Source organism: Staurois parvus, unplaced genomic scaffold, assembly GCF_062004578.1.
Source record: "Staurois parvus isolate SC_StPar_1 unplaced genomic scaffold, SC_StPar_1.0 ptg000978l, whole genome shotgun sequence".
Classification (NCBI taxonomy): Eukaryota; Metazoa; Chordata; class Amphibia; order Anura; family Ranidae; genus Staurois; species Staurois parvus.
This window is the reverse complement of record NW_028318774.1, coordinates 19404-46327: the sequence shown is the minus strand read 5'-3', so window position 1 is coordinate 46327 and position 26924 is coordinate 19404. Positions and strand designations below refer to the sequence as shown.

The 26924-nt window shown below is 42.7% G+C and overlaps 1 protein-coding gene across 3 annotated transcripts in view; it reads right to left on the bottom strand.

Moving 5' to 3' along the window:
- Positions 1-26924, bottom strand: part of MIS18BP1 (MIS18 binding protein 1) — a 52535-nt gene that overhangs the window by 6208 nt on the left and 19403 nt on the right. For 2 of the 3 annotated variants that reach the window (XM_089657211.1, XM_089657212.1), the window contains 9 exons: positions 26619-26848; positions 25452-25597; positions 22442-22532; positions 19169-20555; positions 18358-18879; positions 12854-13026; positions 6041-6186; positions 2278-2423; positions 93-174 (listed from right to left, as the gene is read on the bottom strand). In XM_089657211.1, coding sequence (XP_089513337.1) covers positions 93-174; positions 2278-2423; positions 6041-6186; positions 12854-13026; positions 18358-18879; positions 19169-20555; positions 22442-22532; positions 25452-25597; positions 26619-26848 — 2923 coding nt within the window. Of the gene's footprint in view, positions 1-92; positions 175-2277; positions 4565-6040; positions 6187-12853; positions 13027-18357; positions 18880-19168; positions 20556-22441; positions 22533-25451; positions 25598-26618; positions 26849-26924 lie in introns of those variants that run through there. The other variant, XM_089657213.1, reaches the window with a different exon arrangement.

Here is a 26924-nt window from a genome sequence, read left to right as displayed (position 1 = left end):
GATCACATTATCTACAGTCACAAGAAGAGTCTCTAATAGCATTTTCTTTTGCTACTGATTCTCAGTAAACAATGACTACAAGAGATACATACCGGTTTCTTGTTTATGTAGGCCCTAAACTGTGGCTGCTTTATGGTTTTCTGAAGTCTGTATACATATTTGTCGTTGATGGACCTGCAATAATAAAACACGTTGACACAAAAGTACAAATGGTTTCCGAACTCACAATTCCTTAATCACCCAAGTACTTCTGTCATGGAAATTTTGTATTGTTGGTCGAACTTTAAATGTGTCATATATTCGTGTTATTCATATGTCTCTCGTGTGGCTTAATTAAAGCTCTGAAGGCTGCAATTGGGCCATGCGCATGTACAATGTATGTATTACAGTACTCAGCTTGGTAATGGATGAGATGGCGGATCTGCGCTTATAGACCGGCGTGTATACCACCACGGCATTCCATGCGAATGCTGCTGTCAGTAGACCGTGGGCCTGTATCCACATATCAGCAGCATGGTACCACGTGGGCTTCATAACGCAATGCGCAAGCGGTGTGAACTCCGTGTGTAGGCTTATGCATATCTTACAACCCATTACTAATCTGAACTGTATCTCGGATGGATGTGTTTTAATAAAGATCGTATCGGGCCCATCCAGGTACAGACTGATATTTTTAGGGAGTGCTTGTGCAGAGAATTTTACATACCAATAGAAGCTAGTAGGACAGGAAATATGACCTCAGATGGCTCATAGGGGGGAAGGGGAGGAAGTCTGCTGACCTCAGAAGATTCATGGGGGAGGACCAGTGATAGATAATAGCAAAGGCTATGCTCCAATTGGAATGTACATCCTCTGTATAGGCAATCCCCATTGCATTGTTCGGTGGGAGGGGATTGACTTTATTCATGTGGGGGGCATGTGTGTATTTTTAATAAAACAGAGAGCTGGGTCTAAAATCAGCCCTTATGTGGATTGCAACCAGCCTTAGAGTGTCGTGTGATCATTCTAGGGTAACGGAGCTCCAATCACCTACATTTCAACAGAACCAAAGTATTTGGATGGGCAGGAATCGTGTAGTTTAGCTGCAGTCGTGGTAAGCGAGATTCGCACAGCTTTATGGGGGATTTCTGCGCATCCAACTGCGAGTACTCACGGTAAGGAGAAATTCGTTAAAGCGAATTTCCAAGACACTTCGGCCTTAAGTTTTTTTTAAAACACACACACACACACACACACACACACACACACACCTATCTATACAGTCTGTATTGTTGAAAGACCCTGTGTCTTCCCTGAGTCAGCACCATGCAGATCAGTCCACGGAAAAACAAAGGTTCAGAAGATGGCCCTAAACTGCTGACAGGAGAAACCCACATCAGGCCAGTTCACCAACGGGGTAACTCACCTATTGGGATGAACCTTTCCCAGGCACCAAAAGGGAGTGGGGCCAGAACACTTCCTGCTTGTAAAGGCACTGGGGAGAGAAGGCAAGGTCCCTGTGCCCAAAGGAAAAGTAGGGTGTCGATTGAAGACCACATATGAGATGTAAGCCTTCTCCTGTACATCTCAGCAACAAGTTTCTTAACAACAGAGACCTGACCACTTCAACTAAATGAAAGGGATTTACCGTATTTTTCGCTGCATAAGTTGCACTTTTTTCCCCCCCAAAAAATGGGGGAAAATGTCTGTGCGTCTTATGGAGTGAATATGGAGCGGCTGGTCTGGTATGCCCACCGTGTTAGAATGCCAGGCCGACCGCTCGGCTTTACTGTGCAGAAGAACCTGCTCCTCGGTTCAGTGGTGTCCTGCTTTCACCGGCTGTCTTCTCTCTCTCTCATCTTCAGTGTGGGCACCCGGCTGTAACACCTTGCGGCTTCACAGCCAGGTGTCCACTGTGCATGCGTGAGAAGCGCTGCGCTTTGTGAATGGCCTCGTAGTCTTCTGGGACCTTTAACATGTCCCACAAGACTACGGGGAGGACAACTGCATGGAAGTCGGAGCGGGTGTCTCCGGTCCTCTCCCGCAGTCTCCGGTCCTCTCCTGTACTATGTCTGCAGTCTTTTTTCTTGTTTTGCGCCTCTAAAATCTAGGTGCGTCTTATGGAGCAAAAAAATACGGTATTTCCTGATCAGGTGGAGGAAGTCCAAAGTTCTGTCTTGGAAAATATCTAGATAAAAACTTTGTACCCCTCCCATACATAAAGCTATATGGAACCAGATTTATTCAAAAGATTTATTCAAAAGTGACGTGACACAGGCACATGGATTGTAACTTCACCTGTTGATGGAGCCCAGCATTCCTGGAGAAATATGATCGCACTGCGGGGTATTAGCCAGAGGAAAGATACCAGAGGAAGGAGTTGTTGGATCTGCCTCCTCCAGCTGGAAGTCATCATCATCCACACTGGGCCTCAGTGTTGGTAACTATGTGTATAAGACAAAAAAAAAAAAAAAAAAAAAACACACACGGACTGCAGTTATTGCAATATGAAGAAATAAACAGAATTATTCACTTGAAGGCCAGGCCTATTCTGACACTGTTTACATCTAAAAATCTGTATTTTTTTGCTAGAAAATTACTTAGAACCCCCAAACATTATATTTTTAAGCAGAGGCCTCAGAGAAAAAAAAAAAAAAGTGAAATGGAGGATTTACAATTTTTTTTTTTGTTACAGTATTTGAGTAGTGTGTTTTTTCAAAAATAATTTTTTTTTTCCTCCCAAAAAAAGGGGAAGATGGTAAATAGATACCCAATATGTCACACTTTAAAATTGCGCTTGCTCGTGGAATGGCACCAAACTACGGTACTTAATCTCCACAAGCAACACTTTACAGTTTCCCAGTTCTGAGTTACACAGGAGATCTTGTGCTAGAATTCTTGCTCTTGCCTTAATGTTTGTGGCGATACCTCACTTGTGGTGTGCACACTACTTACATATGCATGCACAACCTACACATGCATTTGCCTTTGCACGCACGCATGGACTGGAGAGCCCGGGGATGCACCGGAGATAAAAAATCCTGACGTGCTCAGAGATAACAAGTGGTTCCTGAGACTTTTCAAATGACATTCTAAGAGCATCAACACAAGTTCCGATTCCTGAACAGGGTCATGAGGAAAAAAGGACAAGTAGTATGCCAGGCCTATGGAAAACAAAAAGGTTTTAGAAGCGTCCAAACAAATCAGATATAGTGGCAGAGAAACCTGCTTTTGCCAGACAGGCCACATGAGCAAGCCGGAGATGCAGCCATATGAGGTGTTAATACAGGACAATACTAAGGAACAAAGAAACCGCTATCACCTAGTTCCCAACCACGCTATACCCAGAAGAGAGGTACAGTGCAGTCGGCTAGTTCTGGCAGGGCATCTATGGACGTTCTCACAGAACCACACGCCCCTCGTGCCCCCTGGGGTGGGATCTGTGATCACTGAGTCCATCACAGCTTCACAGCTGCTCACATGTCCAGGTAAAAGGGCCAATCAGAGAAGCCTTTTACCATGTGATCAGCTGTGTCCAATCAGAGCCGATTACAGTGTAAATAGGAAATGCCAATTATTGGCAGTCCTCTCCTTACGCAGACAGCGTGTGAGGAGAGGAGAGCCGGTAAGCGGCATTACTCAGAGGGAACATCTACACTGATCATCAGTGCCCAGATAATCAGTGTAGTCCCATGAGTGCCGCCTGTCAGTGCCCATCAGTGATGCCTCATTAGTGAAGAAAAATCACTTGGTTTTTGTTATTTACAAAACTTTATAACAGAAACCTTTTTCCCCTTCACAATTTTTGGTCTTTTTTTGTTTGTTTAGCAAAAATAAAAACCCCCAGTGGTGATTAGATAGCAACAAAAGAAAAACTTGATTTCTCTTGAAAAACCAAAACAAAAATATTAGTTTGGGTACAGTGTTGCATGACCACGCAATTGTCATTAAAAGTGCAACAGCTGAAAGCTGAAAATTGGCCTGGGCAGGAAGAGAGTAAAAGTGCCCGGTAGCCAAATGGTTAAAACGGTATTCAGAGTTTCCTATAGAACATGGTATTAGGCCCTTCTGTCTAAGCTCCTGATGGCCTGTGATCTGCCACTACTAGCGAGGGGCTCCTTAGTGGGAGCCCACTGTGAAACTTTTCCATGGTGCAGGAGCTTCCTGTGAAAGACTGCGCACTGCTGCTCTCCTCCTTCTGCAGGGTGACTGGTCTCCTCTCCACCCCCTCCTCACTGCTGCTCTCCTCCTTCTGCAGGGTAACTGGTCTTCTCTGTAACCCCTCCTCACTGCTGCTCTCCTCCTTCTGCAGGGTGACTAGTCTTCTCTCCACCTCCTCCTCACTGCTGCTCTCCTTCTGCAGGGTGACTGGTCTCTCTCCTCTTCCTCCTGTAGTTTTCTGCAGGCAGCCTGTAGCAGATGAGGCCTGCTAGGTCCCTTCCACAGCTCTGCTCTCTGTGCTGGATATTTACAGCAGTGATGTCACAGCTATTGTTCAAGGTCATATCTGGGTTTGCAAAAAGCATTTGGTGGAATTATATCCTGTGTGCTTATTTACATCAACGTTTTTTTGGCTGGAGTTCAGCTTTAAAAAAACAAACAAACAAACAAACAAACGTTAATGGTTGTAATATCCCCCCCCCCCCTTTTTCGGGATTTATGCCCTGCACATCAACTCCCTAGTCACTATAGGTTACTAATGTTTTTTGTGAACCTTTCCATAACCGCTATTTTCCCCCCCAAAAAAAATCTGTACTTTGTTTTGTTTAAACTTGAAGTGGTTTCATAAAATGGCAGTGTATATAGCAAGTGCAGCGCTCGTAGCTAATAGAGTGAATAGATAAAATACAGTATCATAGGTCAAATTAGATTCAAATAAATGTAAGGAGCAGTCCCATAAATGTAAATAAATCAGGATAATCAAAGGTGACTTCGTTGTCCGGGTAGTGGTGGGAATGAAATGCGCACTCACCGGACGCGCATATTAAATGCGCCTTGTATGTAATAATCCTGATCTTAGATAGTAAGAGGTCCTCCTTCTGTTGGAACCCAGATGAGCTGTCCTCCCTCAGATATGCCTGTGTGGTCCTGGTGGGTGCTGTCACTCCCAATGGACTGGGTGGTAAGTGGTGATCCGTCTCAACACTGGACCTGTAGGTTAGAGTACTCCCCCAGGGGACAACAAGGATACTCCCATAGTGTAGTAGGTTATATTTTATTAAATAGAAAGGTGCATCACATAGGCAAGTACAAAAAAACGTTGCAGACAGTTGTCTGTAAGAGGACTGTCCAGCTGGTAAGATGTAATGGCCGCCGGAGCTCCACGATGCTCCGGCGGCGTGACGTCACGGCGTGGTATGGCTCCTCCTGACACGTATCGTGCTCCTGCACGTCCTGAGATGGGGGTGACCTACATACTACACTATGGGAGTATCCTTGTTGTCCCCTGGGGGAGTACTCTAACCTACAGGTCCAGTGTTGAGACGGATCACCACTTACCACCCAGTCCATTGGGAGTGACAGCACCCACCAGGACCACACAGGCATATCTGAGGGAGAAGGACAGCTCATCTGGGTTCCAACAGAAGGAGGACCTCTTACTATCTAAGATCAGGATTATTACATACAAGGCACATTTAATATGCACGTCCGGTGAGTGCGCATTTCATTCCCACCACTACCCGGACAACGAAGTCACCTTTGATTATCCCGATTTACTTACATTTATGGGACTGCTCCTTACATTTATTTGAATCTAATTTGACCTATGATACTGTATTTTATCTATTCACTCTATTAGCTACGAGCGCTGCACTTGCTATATACACTGTCTCTTTCATAGGTTATTGGTACCCAATTCTGTGCATAGCAGCTTGTTTATTCATACTAAGGCGCTTTTTACTCTTTATATTACTCTGGTTTCATAAAATGTCTCCAATTTTAGGGGAAATAAAGTCAGATTAATTGCAAGGATTGTTCTTGTAGAAGAAAAAAAAAAAAAAAAAAAACCCCAACACCAATGTCTATACACATTTTGTACAACAGAACTGCATCCCCCTACCTTCACTCTTTTATTCTGGAATGGAGTGGAGCTGAATAGGTCATCGTGATCATCTTTCTGCATGAGATCCAAGAATTCGCGCAACTGCTGCTTCCGTTTTAAGGTTCCGACTTTTGCAGTGACTTTTACCGTCTCCTTTTCTTTACCTATTAGGCACAAACCCAACCCGTGTTATTTTTTTTCCAAAAGGTAAGAAAGATGTGAGAATCTGTTCAAAATGCAGCCAATTTGTTTTGGATAGAAATGGGAAGAATAGAAACCTCCATCAAGTTTTTTAAAGCCTAACTGAACTTTTAGTTTCAATCAGCTAAATACTTTCTAATCATTTCAAGTAAAAAGGTGCGCAAAGTTCTACAAGTTTATTTTCTTTAGAAAGTAGACACATCCTAAGTAGAAAAGCCCGTCCAGCATGCTGCAAAGAAGGAACTTTGCACTCCATATGGAAGCAGTGGCCTCTCTGCAGAGGTCTACAAGCAGGGAGTGTAGACTTTGCTAAATGTAGAGCTCCATTTCTGACTCAGCAGGGGGCATGTCAGACCTCTGCAGATAGACCACGGCCTCTGAGCAGAGAACAAAGGTTCTTCTCTGCAGCATGATAGTGGAGGACAGGCTACTCTGGACATCATGGCTTTCTAAAACAAAAACTGTAAAACAAAAAAAAAACAAACCTTGAATATCTTTTGTTTTGATGCACTTTATGCAAGTTAAACTGAAAGTTCAATTCAATGTTTAAATGCCACGTTCTTCTGCAAAAAATATAAAAAAACCACCTCCACAAACACACCCATACTTAAAGGAAAAAAAAGTGCATTATTTTTTGCATAGGAGCCTCCAAAGCATTGCAACTGTGATCAGTGGATTGCAAATACAACGCACAGGCTCCTGCAGATTCGTGCAGCCGCTGGTCTGTACCAAGGCTATAGAGTGTCGATGAACTACAAGTGCTGCTGGTTTATTCATTCCCAGATCTCTCTCACGCCAAAATGTATAGGAGTATACCACGATGCACGTTAGAAAAGGTGGAAGTAGCCTTTATTTGCTGCCCATGTCCCCAGTGAGGAGATTTCACAACACAAACAAGCAACATTTTCAGACACTTTCTGTATTTCTCGTGACTGGAATACAAAACAGGAATGAAGCAAAGGGCCTCTAAACTGAAACAAAATGAATTGCTCTAGCATGCTTTAAACATTTTCAAAAGTCTATTTATTAAAGCAGTAGTAATCCGCAAACAAAAAAAAAAAATTTTCTTCAAAAGTCTATTTATTAACCACTTGAGCTCCAGAGGATTTACCCCCCTACCAGGCCTTTTTTTGCTGTTTGTTGCTGCACTAATTCAAATGATAATTGCGCGGTCATGCAATGCTGTACCCAAACAAAATTTACATCCTTTTTTTCACACAAATAGAGCTTTCTTTTCGTGGTATTTGATCACCTGTGCACTTTATTTTCTGCGCTATAAACAAAAAAAAAAAAAAACGAAAATTTTGAAAAAAAAAAATATTTTCTACTTTCAGCTATAAAAAAAAAATATATCGTAAACTCAAAGTTAGTCATAAATTTAAGCCAAAATGTAAGCGTGTTCCTGGCAATCAAGGGGTCAAATGTGATTATTTGTGTACTAGCGGGCAAACTGGCGCTATCTGGGAGGGGCGCTAAAACTATCGGAAATCACCAGTGACACCAATACAGTGATCACTAAAAATCTGTTCACTGTAATCAATGACACTGGTGACAGGGCAGTGAAGGGGTTAACGGGGGGGGGGGCGATCAAGGGGTTAAATAGGATTACTGATGTACTGGCGGGCAAACTGGCGCTATCTGGGAGGGGCGCTAACACTATCGGAATTCGCCAGCGACACTGATACAGTGATCAGTAAAAATCGCTTCACTGATCAGTGACACTGGTGACAGGGCAGTGAAGGGGTTAACTGGGGAGGGGGCGATCAGGGGGTTAAATGTGTCCTCTAGAGTGTTCTGTCAGTGTGCGGTTTTACTCACATTTAAATGTTTCTTCTTCTCTGTCTGGAACGGAATGTGTCCAGGCAGAGAAGAATGACATCATATCCTGCCCTGTGTAAATGTCAACATAGGACAGGATAGGACAGGGACCGATCTGATTTCAGCCAGAAATCACTGGCTGAAATCTAATGATTGATCCCTCCTGGATCGAATGGTGTCACCCGCGGGTCGGCGGGAACATGCGCGCGCACCCCCTACCCGCGAAAGTGTCGGGAGCGCAGAGCCAGTTTTAAAACGTGCTTTTGCGCTCCACTGCCACCCTGCACACGTATATATACAGTGGCAGGGTGGCAAGCGGTTAAAGAAGTAGTAAATCTAAAAAAACAAAAAACAAACAAAAAACCTCCCCTGCAAGGTAAAACCTCCCCTGCAAGGTAAAGCCATAATGTGCTAGTATGCATAGCATACTAGCACATTATTAAGGACTTGGCTTAAAGCGAAGCCCTCCAGCGGCTATTGTCACCGCAGAGGCTTCCATCTTCACCCGGTCTTCCTTCCAGATTTGCGAGTTCTGGCTGTCTAACTGCTTGTGTCTGGTGCACATGCACAGGAGTGACGTCATCCTGAGTCCCGAGCCATGGCACAGTGCTCTGAAGGAACGGCATGGGTATGCCATTCCTTCAGAGCACATGTGCCAGCTCTCAAAAAGAGCGAATATCTCCAAAACCGTGCACATTTAGGAGCTGTCCATTTTATCTACAGGTAAGCTTTATTACTATAAGCTTACCTGTAGCTAAAAATACTTAAAAAAAAAAAAGTTTACTACCACATTAAGACATAATCTCTACAAACTGACACTGGTACCTACAGTAGATATAAAAAGTCTACACACTCCTGTTAAAATGTCAGGTTTCTGTCAAGTAAAAAAATGACAAAAATAATTTCAGAACTTTTTCCACCTTTAAATGTAACCTATAAACTGTACAACTCAGTAGAACAACAAACTGAAATAATTTAGGTGGAGGGAAGTAAAAATAAAACTCTAAAATATGGTTGCATAAGTGTGCACACCCTTAAAATAATACTTTGTTGAAGCACCTTTTGATTTGATTCCAGCACTGACGTTTTGGCTATGAGTCTATCAGCATGGGACATCTTGACTTGGCAATATTTGCCTACTCTTCCTTAAGAAAACCTCCTGTGCACAGCCCTCTTCAGATCATCCCACAGATATTCGATCGGATTCAGGTCTGGGCTCTGGCTGGGCCATTTCGAAACTTTCATCTTTTGGTGAAGCCATTCCTTTGTTGATTTGGATGTATGCTTTAGGTCGTTCTCATGCTGAATGAAGTTCCTCTTCAGGCTTCTGCTAGAAAGCTGAACATTTTGTGCAAATATGGACTGGTATTTGGAACTGTTCATAATTCCCCCAGTTCCAGCAGATGAAAAACAACCCCAAAGCATGATGCTGCCACCACCATGCTTCACTGTGGGTATGGTGTTTTGGTGATGTGCAGTATTGTTTTTGCGTCAAACCTATATTTTGGAATTATGGCCAAAAAGTTCAACCTTGGTTTCATCAGACCAGAACACATTTTGCCACATGCTTTTGGGAGACTTCAGATGTGTTTTTGCAAAATTTAGCCGGGCTTGGATTTTTTTCTTCATAAGAAAAGGCTTCCATCTTGCCACTCTACCCCACAGCCCAGACATATGAAGAATACGGGAGATTGTTGTCACATGTACCACACAGCCAGTACTTGCCAGATATTCCTGCAGCTCCTTTAATGTTTCTGTAGGCCTTTCAGCAGCCTCCCAGACCAGTTTTCTTCTCATCTTTTCATCAATTGGAGGGACGTCCAGTTCTTGGTGATGTCACTGTTGTGTCATATTTTCTTCACTTGATGACTGTCTTCACCGTGTTCCATGGTATATCTAATGCCTTGGAAATTCTTTTGTACCCTTCTCCTGACTGATATCTTTTAACAATAAAATTCCTCTGATGATTTGGAAGCTCTCTGTGTGCCATGACTTTTGCTGTAGGATGCAACTAAGAAAATGTCAGGAAAGACCTACTAGAAAAGCTGAAATTTAGGATTATTCAGACACTTTAAAAAATGATGGCAGGTGTGTACTGACTCCTATTTAACATGATTTTGAATGTGATTGCCTAATTCTGAACACAGCTACATCCCCAGTTATAAGAGGGTGTGCACACTTATGCAACTGCATTATTTTAGTTTTTTATGTTTACTTCCCCCCCCCCCCACCCTAAAAAGATTTCAGTTTGTTTTTCAAGTGAGTTGTAGAGTTTATAGGTCACATTAAAAGGTGGAAAAAGTTCTGAAATTATTTATCTTTGTCTCATTTTTTATACATCACAGAAACCTGACATTTGAACAGGGGTATGTAGACTTTTTTTATCCACTGTATAAGCCGGACTCAAATTACATGAAGCTATGAAGGATATATAATGAAGATGCACATTGACATCTTCTGGAGAAAACTATGAAGTGCACCTAGAACAGAAACCTCTAGGCAAGCATTTCCCAAACAGGCCTTTGGACCATGTTTTGGAGATCTCTTGTCATAATGGAGAATAGAAGGATCTGTGTGCTTTATTGAAACTGTCTAATAAACACAGCTGCGGAATTCTTAGGCCCCTTTCACATGGACAATCCCGATTAAGTCCACCTGTCATTTTTCCAGGCAGACCTGATGGTCCATGCATCCCTATGGACCAGCGGGTGTAAACGGACTTGTGTGTTTACACCCACCTACTTCCAAACCAATCTGCAAAAAAACACCTGAAAGGGAATCTATCCCTTTCCATCTAGGCAGATCAGATCAGAGGGCAGTTGAGTGTAAATAGACAGTGGAGTCAGCTTACCCCTGACCACACAGAGCAGACTGTTCTGTCCATGTCTACTCTGCAGAAACAGACCTGTCACCTGCTTGCTCTGCTCTGATCAGCGGAAAGATCCCCTGCTGATCTAAATGGAGTCTGCCCCAAAACACATGACTTGGTGGTCCATGAATCAATTAACAAGTGTTGTCACAGGCTATTTGAGCCTAGGCTCAGTACTGGAGACTGCTGTGGAAACTAACTGGCAGAGCTATTCAGCATGTTCAGTAATACATTTTAAAATTAAAATTTTGTCAAACATTTAGGCCAAAATGTATTCTGCGACATGTCTTGGCTAAAAAAAAAAATCCCAGTATGTGTAAATTAATTTGTTTGCGTAAAACTTATAGCGTTTACAAATGGCGGTATAGATACTGGATTATTAAATTTTTTTTTTACTAGTAATGGCGGCGATCAGCGACTTATAGCGGGACTGCGGAGGGCATTCTGACACTGGGGGGGAATTGACTTGGTGTCACTGACATCCCCAGTGACACCAATACAGTGATATTAAAAAAAAAAAAAGCACTTACTGTACTAAATGGCACTGTGCAGGAAGGGGTTAACATGAGAGGCAAAGGGTTAACTGTGTGCAGGGAGTGTTTTTACTAGGGGGCGGTGTGCGTGGGTTTCACTGTAATCACACTGCTCTGGATGGCTGTGCACAACCATCCAGAGCAGTGTGCCCGAGCCGACAGGGAGGACGACTGTTGGAAATCACCGGGCATGGGCGAGTAAGTACCAGCCGGGGCCTGGTGATTGTGCCCATCAGTGACACCTAACAGTGCCATATAGGGGTACTGCCTTTCAGTGCCCATCAGTGATGTCTGTGAATGCCCATCAGTAGTGCCCATCAGTGCCGCCTCATTAGCGCACATCAGTGAAGGAGAAAAAATTACTCATTTACAAAATTTTATAACAGAAACTAAGAAAAAAAACTTTTCAAAATTTTCAGATATTTTTGGTTTATCAAAAAATAAAAAACCCAGTGGTGATTAAATACGGCAACAACTGTAAAGTTTTTGATGTCCCATCACTTAGTCTGTGGTGACCATTGTTACTGAGACATATAGAAATGGCAAATCTCCCCAGTAGGGATAAAAAAAAAAAAAAAAGGGCTAGTGAAACTTAAAATGGTTGTAAACCTCAGACATAAAATATGAACAAAGAATATTCCTCTATAGTATGTATTTGTCTCAATAAAAGAGGTAGTAAACGGTAGATACAAGTCATAATATACTAGTGTGCACCGCATACTAGCACGCCATGACAGACTTACCTTGGCCTGGAGCCCTCCACGGCTTCTGGGCGCATCCATCTTCGTATAGTATTCTTTCTGGGTTTGCGGACTCTGGCTGTATACATAGCCAGGGCCGCAATGATGTCACTACGGCACATGAGCCCCAAAAGTATGGCACAGGTATGAGCACGACTTCACCAGCTGCATGCTGTGTGGAGATCTAACAGTGCAAGTTTAGGATATATTCACTGTACCTACAGGGAAGCCTTACTATGGGCTTATCTGTAGGTACAACTTAAAAAGTGGACTTTAAAGAGTACTAAGTGTCATTTCTGTCTGCTGCTTGGTTCCTCTGCTATCAGCATCAATCACTTCTGAAAAGTTTTCCTGACACCAAAAGAGAAATAGTGACGGGAGAGACCTCCAGCAGAGTGACAGCCTCACCTCTGTGCCTGTGAGCTGTGAGGAGACGGAGTGTTTCTTCCATCCAATCAGCTCTCAGAGCTCATCTTACTGAGCTCTGTAGTGGGTAAATTCAACTGGCCACACCTTTTCTGAACTCCCAGACAAGCTTTATAAATTTAGAACTTTGAATAGATGTAGAGAAGACTGCAGAGATACAACATATGTAGGAGGATTGGTTTCATCTCTGTGCATCACCTGAGGCCAGTCACTTCACTGGGAATATAGAAGAGTTATTACTTACTTTCTTTTTTCTTCTTAGACGAACCATTTTTTTTCTTGGGTTGGGATTCTGAATCCTTGGTCTGCTGCATTTCAAAGTATTTTTCCTGGCATTCTTCTGCTGAGCGGCTTCCAACTGCCATGGCAACATCAAACCAGAACCCACGTTTGTGCTTTGGTAGTGAAGAAATCGCACTTTAAAGACAAAGAATAGATTAAAGTTTAGACATCCAAAGTATTGAGATTTAAAAAGAAACACATTTCAGTGATTAGAAATTCTTAATTACTGGGACATTTATCTGGCCAGTGACCAGAGAGACACCGTACAGGGGGTGACCAGAGAGACACCGTACAGGGGGTGACCAGAGAGACACCGTACAGGGGGTGACCAGAGACCGCAGACACCGTACAGGGGGTGACCAGAGACTTTGAGAATGGCCCGGCGTCTTCTGGGACCTGTCATGCACAGTGGGCACCTGGCTGTCACGAAGCCAGCGCGGGAAGACTGCGCAGCGCTGGACCGAGGAACAGGTAAGGTCCTGCATTAGAGAACAGCTGAGCAGCCAGCCCGGTATTCTGACACGGTGGTGGCGGAAATACCGGAACGGCCACTTTATTTTCGCTCCATAAGACGCACTGACATTTTCCCCCCTTTTTTTGGGGGGGGGGGGGGGGGGGGGGGAGTATGTCTTATGGAGAGAAAAAATACGGTAATTTGCAGACTTTTAAGTGAATATAAAAAAAGGGGAGATCCCAAGAAGAAAAAAAAAAAAAAAAAAAAAAAAAAAAAAAAAAAAAAAAAAAAAGGAAAGCAGCCACCATATCAATCGGATGGTAAGCAAAATGAATATAATTTGTAAGATCATAATATGAATTTTCCCCAGAGTCAGAGGGGAACAATCAGGGGGATTTACATGAGAGATGGGAGATTCCCTGTACGACTGGTCTCTGCAAGAAGAATGAGCAACTAGAAAAGCTACACTTTCCGGGGAAATTGTGTGAAGTGTTCTTGCCTCCACCAGTAGTCTACAACTGGAGTGGGCGGAGTAACTGGGTGGAGTGGTTCGTCACTCTGCTGGCTGCTCACACACCTGGGTTCCTATGGCAACTCACTCCACAGCAAGGGCAGAGAAGAGCGGTTAAAAACAAACTGATCCAACTTGTTCACTTTACTAGTGGTTGCCATCTTCAAACGGTTTTAGTTTAAAAATTATAAATCCTACAGTGAAGAGCTTTATATTGTGATAATCACAAGACCCAGACCTACATTTTGAGGCATAGTATGTCTCTGAAATATTAAAAATGAAGGCACAGTCGCAGTTTAAAAATTGCCCTTCAAATTTGAGGTGGCTAGAGTGGAGTTTCAATGAATGTCAATGGACGGCGTGAGTTGCAAACAAATTGTCATATTGTGAAAAACAAAATTGTCATATTGTGAAAACTATCAGGACTATGGCTTAGCCGTGGACATTTTTAGTGGCAGCCGGAATAGCTGAACATTTTGATATAAGATTTGTGTAGGTGGGCTTGAAAATGAGGGAGTGATGGCAGTTTAGAAATCATGTCCTGATTTTTCAGCTCACACTCTAGCTTTTGTCAGCTCCCACTCTAGTTTTGAACATTCCGCCATTCATTCCTATGGGACCAATTTCACCACAAAAACGCCAATATTTCGTGAACCATTCCGCGAAATGTTGCACAAAGTAATAGCACACCAATCAGGAACAATCTGCACGTTTCTCTATATTACTGTCTATGTCGTGTAAAAACTGTGGGAGGAGTTAGGGTGGTAAATTTGGCTATAATAATATATATGTGAGATAACAGTAAGTGGTCTGCCATGCAAGAACACTTAACTAACTAGTAATTTGGGTCATAAAGTCTTGTATGAACTAAGCCGAGAGAGCAGAGGATCAGCTACACCTGACAAAGCCAAAAGAACAACTCCCAACAGCAAAGGGCAACATGATTCCAGGCTGCAGACGTCAACACAATCAGTGGGCACACCACAAGCACGGATCACAGAAAGTGAACTGGAGGCACCCAGCTGCCAGTGCTCAACCTGACCAGCATCCTTCAGACAGGACTAGCACAGTGGTCTGGACCTGGGAAGCACCTCACAGGGAGCCCAGTGTTGGAAAGACACTTCCAGGCTAGCCTCACAATGTCCAGTCCAGGGGGTCTGAATGCTGTCACAAAGCATGCAGGCTGGGCTATCAAATTAGAAAATTTAAGCAAATAATTAAAAAAAAATAAAATGCAAAAAATAGTTTAGAACTTTTTTTTTCCCCATGACAAAATTGACTAAAACTCCTTAGTTTCTGCCACAAGGGAGTACGTTTTTATTTTTCCAAAGACCCGACCCACCCGATAGACCAGGGGTCTCCAAATGTTTTAAACAAAGGGCCAGTTTACTGTCCTTTAGACTTTGGGGAGACTGTGGCTAGTGTAAGTAGAAAATGCCCCATCATTAGTGGGAGGAGTGATGGCCCATCACTGGTGTCAGCGGGAGGAGTGATGGCCCATCACTGGTGTCAGCGGGAGGAGTGATGGCCCATCACTGGTGTCAGCGGGAGGAGTGATGGCCCATCACTGGTGTCAGCGGGAGGAGTGATGGCCCATCACTGGTGTCAGCGGGAGGAGTGATGGCCCATCACTGGTGTCAGCGGGAGGAGTGATGGCCCATCACTGGTGTCAGCGGGAGGAGTGATGGCCCATCACTGGTGTCAGCGGGAGGAGTGATGGCCCATCACTGGTGTCAGCGGGAGGAGTGATGGCCCATCACTGGTGTCAGCGGGAGGAGTGATGGCCCATCACTGGTGTCAGCGGGAGGAGTGATGGCCCATCACTGGTGTCAGCGGGAGGAGTGATGGCCCATCACTGGTGTCAGCGGGAGGAGTGATGGCCCATCACTGGTGTCAGCGGGAGGAGTGATGGCCCATCACTGGTGTCAGCGGGAGGAGTGATGGCCCATCACTGGTGTCAGCGGGAGGAGTGATGGCCCATCACTGGTGTCAGCGGGAGGAGTGATGGCCCATCACTGGTGTCAGCGGGAGGAGTGATGGCCCATCACTGGTGTCAGCGGGAGGAGTGATGGCCCATCACTGGTGTCAGCGGGAGGAGTGATGGCCCATCACTGGTGTCAGCGGGAGGAGTGATGGCCCATCACTGGTGTCAGCGGGAGGAGTGATGGCCCATCACTGGTGTCAGCGGGAGGAATAGTGCTCTAAGGGCCAGATAAAAGCCAGCAAATAGGCCACATCCAGCCCCCAGGCCAGTTTGGAGACCACTGCTATAGACTTGTGCCAAGAGGCTGTTCACTCTGGAAAGTAAATATTCAAGTTTAGTAAATAAGATGAAGCAGTGCTCACTTCAATCATCCAATCATGTTCTAGCAAATGTTTACTTCCTTACACACGACTGGGTACTCAAAATGAACACAAATTCACCGTATTTACAACGATTATGCAAATTGAAAATGCACTTTGCCAAGTGAACAGCCTCTATTTCTTTAGTAAAGTAACCCTAGGGTTCGGTGCGTACAACACATTCCTTGATAAATATTCATAGAAACAAGGTATAAAACAAGTAAACTTCACAGACAGAAATGTTTTAAAGCCCAACACCAACCAAATTATGGATAGAGTGGTTAAGGCTTGAAGGGCAGTTCTACTTTTGCGGTCAAATTTGCAGAACTCCACTATTAGTTTCTGTGCTCCCATTCACACAACATATCTACAAATAAACAAAATGTAAAAAAAAAAAATCTTAACTTTGTCGTTTCTTTGGAGCAGGATACAGAATAGCAATACATGCAGAGCAGCTTGAGCATAACAACTGCATTTAGAGGGACACACTGAAGAAAAGTGCTTTAAAAAGGATAAAGTTCACCTTTCCTAAAAAAAAAAAAAAAAAAAAAAAAGGAAAAAAGCTTTTTAAAAAAAAAATTTTTTTAGAAGCCCGTAAAGCATTGCACCTGCAAAATGCAGGTGCAATCTCAGGCTCCTGTAGACCATTAGTGCAGCAGTCTGGCTTTACTTCATACAGGTAGGCAGTTACACAATGACAGGAAGAATCAATGAAGTATCTAGAACACTTAACAGCGCCCTAGTAGTTCAGTGAGGACTACAAGCCGTCAGCTGCAAAGGCTGTTGGTACTTGTAGTTCATTCAGAACAGACTGAATGACATGGCCGTAAGGGTGGTGGAGCCCAGCTCTTTTCAAATTATGAAAGTGTGAGAGTGAGAAGATCCCAACCTACTGTACCAGGTTGCGGGGAATCAGGGAGAGACAACATGTTTCATGTTCTACCGGAGTACTGCTTGGTCCATGAAGAAGGGGACATTCCCCAAAAGCTTGTCCTCAAAATTGTATGTTAGTGCAAACAAAAAAAGTATCACAGACAGTACTCAATTGTTTCTGTCGCAAATGCACTAATACGGCTACAATCACCTCAAGCATGTTCTACCTTAAAAATGGGTGGTACACGTACCACCCAAGCCTTGGGTTGTTCAACCCTTCAAGGCCAGAGATATGAAACTGTTCAAACCTAGTTTACAACTCATAATGAAAATCTGCCAAAACAGTACTGGTTGGGTTAGCCCAGCAATGGGCAAACTACAGCCCGGCGGACCTTTTAATCCGGCCCGCGGAGCGTGATACTGTCAGGATGGCTGTCAGGATGTGTGTAGGCGGGGCAGCGTGACGAACGTGAGGGGAGCTAGGCTCCTCTCACAGTCCGCCCTGAAGACCGGAACGGCACGGGAATACGGCGAGAGGAATGCGTGGAGCAAAGGTAAGTGAATTGACACAGGGGGGACTTGGGGACTTAATATGGGGGATGAATTACTATGCTTACTATGGGGGAATATTACTATACTTACTATGGATGACACATACACATCATCTACTCTTGGTCCGGCCCCCGGGTCCAATAGATGAACCCATTGCGGCCCTCAAGTCAAAAAGTTTGCCCACCCCTGGGTTAGCCACCTGCGGGAATACGGCGAGAGGAATGCGTGGAGCAAAGGTAAGTGAATTGACACAGGGGGGACTTGGGGACTTAATATGGGGGATGAATTACTATGCTTACTATGGGGGAATATTACTATACTTACTATGGATGACACATACACATCATCTACTCTTGGTCCGGCCCCCGGGTCCAATAGATGAACCCATTGCGGCCCTCAAGTCAAAAAGTTTGCCCACCCCTGGGTTAGCCACCTCCAATGTAGGACTTGGAATCACAATAAAAGCAAAATAAACAGGTAAGCAGCAGCGATTTTTAAATCTTTTTTGTTTAAGGTATGGCATATGAATGGGAACATGTAAAAAATACAAATTAGGTGTTATCCCAATTCAGCTGTAAGTGAAGACACTTCAATAAAAATGTAAACTTTTTTAATGTGTGAGATTTTGACTTGCTTGTTCCAGTGACAGGGAATCTAAGGCCAAATACCTCCAAAAGGGAGGTCCTCCCCTAACTGCTGCAAGTAATAAAACATGAAGTATACTAATACTTGCCTGTAAAGTCTTTTTACTTCTTTCTCTGTCCAGTCCTGACTAATCAGTGCTGCAGATGGGTTCTGGTGCAGTTGGAGTTCTGGATTGGGATGAGTAGATTGTTTTGAAGCACTGTTGCCTCTCACGTTTCGATGATTCTGAAGATCCCGCAGCTGAAGACTTTGTTTGGTAGCCTCCCTGCTGACTTTTGTCTTGACTTTCTTCTTAGGCTTATAGTCCTCTTCCTTTTCTTCTTCGGCTGCAGAGTCTAATTCAGACTGTGACGTTTCTGTCAGACGGTTTTTCTTTTTACGTGCACTAAGATTTGACTGTTTACATCCATCATTTATTTTTGCAAAGTGCTTCTCAGTGTTCTCAAGCACTACGGCCTCCTTATGAGATGTCTGGGATCGAGTATTTCTTTTCTGTGGTCCAGGAGTAGAAACCAATGCATTTTTTTTTGACTTGGCGGTTTGGTACAAATCCTTTTCAGGAACCATTTCCACTTCAGACTTTAAATCCAAGTCATCACTTTGGGATTTTCTAGAAGGAACAAGTACTTTGTTATGAAGCTTAAGATAATGCCTCATCATCTTGTCCTCCACAGGACAGAGACAGCAACACTTTAGCCGAGTGAAGAAATGTCAGAACCTCTGAAAGGTTTTCTATTGCTGCCCATGCATTTCTGACCCAAGGATCCCCATACCTCCCTCATTTCTTTTTCTGGTTTCACAGCTGTAATGAGGACATCCCAGACAGCAATAAAGCATGACAGAGGTTCTAATCTTCCCTCAACTGCTGCAGGTAATAAAATATTTAATATAATACTTGCCTGTAATGTCTTTTTACTTCTTTCTCTGTCAAATTTTCCTGATGAGCCAACGCTGCAAACGAGTTCTGGGGGTGCTGGAGTTCTGGCTTGGATTGAGTAGATTGTTTTGGTGCACTGCTGCTTCTCAAAGTTCGCTGATGTTTTCGAAGATTCCGTAACGGACGACTTGATTTGTCAGCCTTCCCTTTGGCTTTGATCTCAGACTCATAGTCCTCTTCGTCATCATCTTCGTCTGCAAAGTCTAATTCAGACTCTGAAGTTTCTTCAGATAGATTTTTTTTTGTTTGACATGCACGAAGAAGATTTGACCGCTTCCTTGCAAATTTTTGTTTAACGTGCTTCTCTGAGTTCTCTTGCCCTATGGCCTGTCTTTGATATTTCTGGGAATTAGTATTGTGTCTTTTCCGTGGGCTGGGAGGAGAAAGCAATTTACTTTTTGACTTGACAGTTTCAAACAAATCCTCTTCGGAAACCGTTTCTACTTCAGACTCTTCGAAATCCAAATTGCTTTGTGGTTTTGAAGAAGAGGGCAACCCTTTCCCATTCTGAGAGGTTACAACAGGTTCTGTGTTCTGCATGTTTGACCTGTGTAAAATGGATTCATTCCTTTTCCTTGCGGCCTGTTTCCTGGTGTTTATGAATGAAACAGCTACCTCTTCCAAATTGGGCCGTTTTTCAGAATCTGTTTTTGGCTGCTCAGACTCAGATGTCTGTGTTCCACTTGTGCCAGAAATAGGAGCTTTTACCATCTTCTGAAGGTGAGGTCGGCTCTTAGACCTGGTAAGTCTTTCTTCCTCAGAAGCTTCTGTTATACTCTCCAAAGACACCGGAGAATCAGTTATTGGTCTTCTACTTGGAAAGGTTTTCTTCTGCAGTTGTTTCACATGGTCCTTATTCAAACTGTTATTATTCGACCTCTCGGAAGCTTGTGCATGACTCTGAAGTCTTGCAGAGCGGAGCGTTTGTTTCATACTAGTTTTAATACTCTTTGGTTTAGAAGCTTTTTTAGACTTCTTCCCTTTTTTTCTAGCGCAAGGTATGAAATCACATGAAGACTCACTTTCATCCTTAATAGTTTCTGTCGAAGTGCTAGCCTCAGAATCGTCTGTGTCTTCTGGCAAGCTAGAAGAGTCTTTGCTTTTCCCAATACGCTGCTCTGATTCCTTACACTCCACATCTTTCTCCCTTAAGGAAGTACTGGAGACTCTATGGGAAAAGCTCAAGCTGCAACACTGAACTTGATGTTGCAAACACCGATTTTTCAACTGATATCTGGTGTTCAAAGGGGTAAGTATTACACTTATGGGTTTAAGCTGACAACTCTTGACATTTTTCTCTCCACTCTTCGAAGTCTGACTTTTGGAGATTGTCTCCTTGACAGGCAGTTCTAATGATAAAGAAGTGACAAAATGACTTCAGTAAAGAGACACTATCATAAAAAGGAATTTAAGACAGACACCCAGTCTCAGCATGCCCATTTTGTTACATTTTTGAAAATCCTAAAGGGGCGTGGCTCTGAGCAGACAAGATTACTGAAACCAGCTGATGGGATTCACAGCCTGCATTTGGTGATATTATGTTTAAGGCGTTTTTATCTTTGAATACATGTGAGTGTAACACTGTTTTTTAATAAATATTACTGATAGTATGTACTGCACCATAGGAGTTTCTTATTCCTTTTAAGATGGATATATGAGGCCTCCATTGCTCTTAAAGGGACCGGTCCCTAGCTCTGCTCTGGCAGTCAAATTCACACTTAAGATGTCTCATTACTACCATATGGCTATGGATTGAGAAAATGGAAAATTCTATTCGATATCAAAGCGCATTTTCATGTGCTCCAAGGTAAGCGTTCTGTGAGCACGAAGGCGGCACCATTTTTTGATTTTGCATAATCTCACCTGATGGGCTTTGGGACATTAATATAAGAAGAAACCACAAGAGTTATTGAAGAATTGTTATTTTATCAAGATTGTTTGAGCTCACAATGTAGGATCTAAATTTGGGACATTTTATTTAGTTATGCTTTTTTATACAGTGTGTCAGCAGCGCAGCATCACTTGTTTATTATTTGTCATTTTTGTGGGAACACATTTTGATGTTAGCAGCAGCTATCTCATTTCAGTTTATCCAATTTTCACTTTGTTATTTGTTGTATAGCGCAGGGGTCCACACACTTTAATTAGCTAAAAATAACCTACGCTTAAAGAGAGAGTGCAGCTCCCGCAGTAGCCGAATATAAGTAAAACAAAAAATGGTGCGCTGTCTCTTTAAAGAATATGAAACATACTATATCCTGTGAGTGTCAATCATAAGGTGCAAAAAAACAAAGCGCTACGTGCAATACGTTCATAATTCAAAGAATTCATAAAACATAACTCATAAAATTATAAATGTCAATAAGCCAAAGTGCTAACAGTACGTGAAGAATATACAATGGACACATATGCACTTTATTTTTCATGCACTATAGCACTTTGGTGGTTTGACATTAACGTTTTAATGTATTAGGTTTATATATACAAAGTAAACACCAGTCTCTGTTCGAACGTAGCTGCACATTCAGCGGTTACATGCAGTTGGGGACAACGGTCCAAGCCTGTACGCATCTTTTTGTGTCCAGGGTCACTCATTATTCCTGAACTGCATGCAAGTACGAGTGTCCAGTTACCTGCAGTTAGCAAACAGCAACAGCTCTTCTTAGCCCGTCATTGCTTTATACAAGCTCACCACTGTTCGCATACACCTGTCACCTCTGTCACAAGAATCTGCTGATTCTATGCAGGTTATTACCTGAATGAGGCAGGCCTTAGCCCTGGTTCATACGGATGTGGCTTCTGATGCATTCCAGAATGCATGGAATTGCATGACAAGTGAAACATCGTGAGTTTTTATGGTGACCTGTGACGTGCCAAATCGCACCTGAATCACTAAACAAATACCCCTTGAAAAAAAAATCACACTGAAACTGGCAGGAGAAAAAAAAAAAAAAAAAAAAAAAAAAAAAACACCTCACTGCATCTAAGTGAACCTAGACTTAAAAAAAAAAAAAAAGATCCTGTGGCATCCTGCAGTGTACAGTGAAATTCTTCTAACATTCAGTCATTCCTACTTTCACATTACATGCAAATCCCCCTGATATTGCAAGATACCCCCTCTTCTCCCACCCCTCCACTTTCATGATCATCATCCACAGTTTGTTTTTTTATTTTACATATAACAAAAGTTACAAGGACTTACACATGCCCCTGTAGGGAATATGCATGCATTTACCTTTATTCAGCCGTTTCGCTTTAGAAGACGACTGCTTTGGTGAGCTTCCCTTTCCATTGCTCTTCCCTGAATGTGGGTCACGCACTCGTTCCTTGAAAATGGTCAAAAGCAAAAATAAGATGGAATCTGTGTTGCGAAATTAAAAAGATATCCTGCAAGACTCCATACTGTACCCAAATGTGAGAAGTACAAAACACAAGATTTATGTGACACACAAGCTACCAACACTTCAACTATTATCTGGTTTGGGCTTATGACACAAAAAACAAAAAAACACAAACAGTCATTTGGAACAATCTGAACAGGGCTTGACAAAGCTCAGGCACCAGGTCGTGCAGTTCCAGATGCCTGGCAGGTGGGTTTTTTTTTTTCCCCATTTAGCCCTGTTGCGGGCAAGCAGCCTCTGTAGTCTGGGTTCACACATGTGTACTGAAATATCAATGTCATTCTGGGTTCTATGCGATTTTGCAGGCTCTCTGTCCACAACTGCCTCCCAATGACTTTACTGCAAAAAACACCTCCCATTGACTCCTATTACAAAAACTCCTGTCAATAGCAATCCTATGTGAACACTTATCTCCACATGCCACTCTACTCCATCACTTGTGAGTCGGGAATACACTGCTACCACCTCGCTCAGGACCCTTTTCATAATGGCACTAAAAAAAAACAATGCATGTGGATCGCATCTGTGTGAACCACTTCAATAGGAATATAATGTCTAGCCTGTCATGTGAATCTGAGTTTGACAACACATCTGGAATCGTATGTGTGTGAACCAGGGTGGCTCCATTCACACCTGAGTGGTTTGCAATTGCGGCAGAATCGCTGTGATCACAAAACACATGTACATTTTGCAATGGCAACTAAAATGTGGTGCAGTTTTGCCGTGATTGTGCAGCAAATCACATAGCATGAAGCTAGTTGCCCAAAAGTTGCCTTGCCCCGGGTGCTGACAACCCATGCTATGCTAAAAAAAAAAAAACCTGGCTCCTAACTTTTTTTTGCTGGGTCCTTGATTCAAAGCAAATTTGTCAAGCCCTGGATCTGAAATTTCACTTTTAAAATGTAATTCTGTAATAAATCCCATGCTAAAGTGCAGGAACCTTGTTGTGCTTTGATATACCGATTTATCTTCAAATTGATCCCTGTGAAGCCCCTTTGGGGCAAAACACAAGATTTTATGACACACACATGCTACTATCACACTCCATTACCTGGTCTGTTGAGGGCTTCACAAGGATCAGGCATTTGGAATAATCTAAAATTCGACCTTTAAATTAAAAGTTCTGTAAGGTAACTACAATGGTGAAGTACAGGAACCTTGCTGTACAGATTTAATTTGATCAGTATGGAGCTCCCTTAGAACCTAGGCGAAAGGCTGTATATATAAATATATAGACATAAAAAGCCAAAACATTTTTGTGGAAGGCTTAAACTTTTTTTTTTTTTTTAAAGATTTCACTTCAAGCAGAACTGAAGTTCTGCTGTAAGAAACAACAAGCATTCAGGCTTTTATTGCAGAAGAGACATGCACGGTCGCCTCTGCAATGAAATGCCTCTACCTGCCTGCTCGGTCTTCTCCCGTGCGTCAGGCTGATCTCTGAGTGCTGAGATGACTGGCTCCTGCCGCCATACCCCACACCAAGAAAGAGGACTGAAGACAGGTACTGTTGGACAGGTATTCGTACCTTTAGTTTGGCTTGCACTTCCTTGTCCTATAGACTCAGAAAGAGAACACACATTTCCAATGTAAAGGTAAATCTTCCTTTAATCAGCTATGGCAACTCAACATTTTGGATTTACCCTAACTTTTATTTCTGTGATCAGGACAGTTACAGAAAGTGGATCTCCCCTAATGGGAATGCAAAGGAATATAAACCCTGAGATGTTCTACCAGCTCACCACTATTCAAATTAACCCCTTGGAGCCAGCACCTCCTGGCCCTTTAAGGTGTTTTAGATGTTAAGAGGTGGGGCTTGTGATCATGTGCCTGCCAAGATTGGCTGTCACAGGTCACATTGGAAAGATATCCATTAGCTGCCGGTAACGCATATGGTGTACGCTCTCAGCATATTTCCGAGTCTTGTCTTTGTTCAGGTGTGCATATATGCAGCGCCTCAAAGCATTAAGTCCCACCAGCTGAGAGGCCCCATATATGTGTGCAGCCGGCAGGAAGGAGTTAACTAAGGAAAAAAACCTGTAATTCGGCTTTTAAGGGTAGCCTATGATAACAGCTAAAGTGAGCCATCCAACTTTTAATAAACGTCCTGATGCTTAACATACAACTAAATGGGCTTTGTTTTTTTTTTTTATTTGATTCATAGACACAGCTATTGAGCTACTGTGCATACACCATAATGTGGATACTTGGTCAGACTCCTCTAGTGACAGCGGTGTCGTTGCTTGTGTATATGAAAATAGAGATAATCAGTACACAGCTATAAATGTGTATCAGACACTCCGCCCGGGTTGATTTTGGCCTGGAGCGCCAGGCTTGTCCCCGGGTGAAGGCAAGACTAAGTGCTAATGCCTATCTGGTAGAAATGGAGCTGCATTTGTCTGGCCAGGGTTTAGGAGACAAGGAGATCCCAGTGATGTGCCCCCTAGGAGATGCCATAAAGAACAAAAAAAAAAAAAAAAAAAAAAAAACGACAACACACACACCACAATATGGGTTTGAGACCCCACTGAACCTTCACTGGTACTCCGTCACAACACCTTGCTTGTTGAGCAGGCCTTTTAGCCAGATCAGGGAAATGTTTATACCGGCTGAAAAGCACTCCTCGTGTACTGCATATGGCACTCTTCAATCAAGTCTACACTATTTATCACAGACACTAGCACTGAACACGCGTTTTTAGTTTTTTTTAGGCTTCTAAGGAGTGGAAGTCCATTTAGCTTTGGACTAGGCAGACCAAAGAGTGACTATTTTATGATTCACTATTGTTTATAGAGTTTCTAAAAGCACCACACCATGAAAAAAAACAAAAACCATTTAGATACCCACAATAGCATCGGTTAGAGCATCCCTGTCTGCTCTGATAATGTTGGTGTTCAACCTGAAGTCGACAGATATTCTCTCTCCACACCAGTATTTTAGAATAGGTTTGATTTGTCGTCCACTGCGAGTGGTCACAGACCGGGTGGAAGTATCTATGAAACATCAAACATTACAGTGTTTATTTTTGTACATTTGAAATTTTATACAGCACTTTACAGCCATTATACCATTCACATCACTCCTGCACCTGATAGGAAACAGGATAGGCAGAGCTATACAGAGATAACTAATCAATTATCGCTTGAAAGACTGTCAAGAGTGGAAATTGTGCAGGTTGTACTTCCATTTCTATCAGCAGTATAGACACCCCTATAGTCAGCCGGATTTTAATTTCAAAAGTTGTTTAAATGGCAATGGCACATTAATGCAAATGACTACAGGTATTTACACACAGATCCACTTTAGCAACTGATCAAACATGTAACTAAGTTTTGTCTTTAATTTTTTTATTCTATCTAGACAAAAGATTTTGTGAGGAATTTTATTTTTATTACTAAGAAACACAGAATGCAAATGCCTCACAGCTGATAGTCACACAACATGTTGAGGAAATTGGACAGATAGCTGGACCCGTAGATTTATTTTACTGGTACTGCCATCTTAAAAGATATTAATGTAGGTTCCTGGGCAAGCGACTTCTACACCCCAGAGGATCTCCAGTCTCCTTGGCCAATAGTGTGATGTAAACATGTTGAGGTCAGTGTGAAACACAGCGATCCTATGGACGTGCAACATTTTGACTAGACTAACAAGTTGAAGCTGAACCCCAGCTAACATTTTATAAGCAGCTACAGCAAACCTTTTTTCCCATGTGTATAAATGTTTTACATAAAATGAAAAAAAAGCTGTTCGTTGTATGCACCCTTATCAGTGTTAGAGGGTTAAGAAAAAATATTTAACTGCTACTTTGTCTGGACAGCTTGATCTGCTGAGGGAAGTTGAAAAATAGCAGGATTTCCAGGCCATTTCACCAGGTGAAAAGGAAGGATACGAGCTTAAAAAATAAAATAATGCAGCCATCACATCTAAGAATCAGTAAGCGGCACTTTAATGCATTTTTGTATTTTGTGTTGAATACCGCTTTAATTACAAAATGACACACAAAGCACTTACTACTACGTGATGATCTAACTTTGCGTTCATCCATTTCAATTGAATATTCCGCATACCCCATATTTAGGTATTTTAATTCTCTACTTGTTTGTCCCTTTTTTGTTACTTTGGAATAATTGCTGGGCTGATTGCTCTTTGTAGTTGGACAGGAATTAGAGGCTGTCTTTTTTGCATTTTTTGTTACAATAACTTTGCTTGGAAGATCCTCGGCCGGGTTAGGAATTACAGCACTAAAAATGAATAAAGGATTAAAAACAATATATGCACACGTTCACCATACCTGCACATAAGGGCTCATAGAAAATA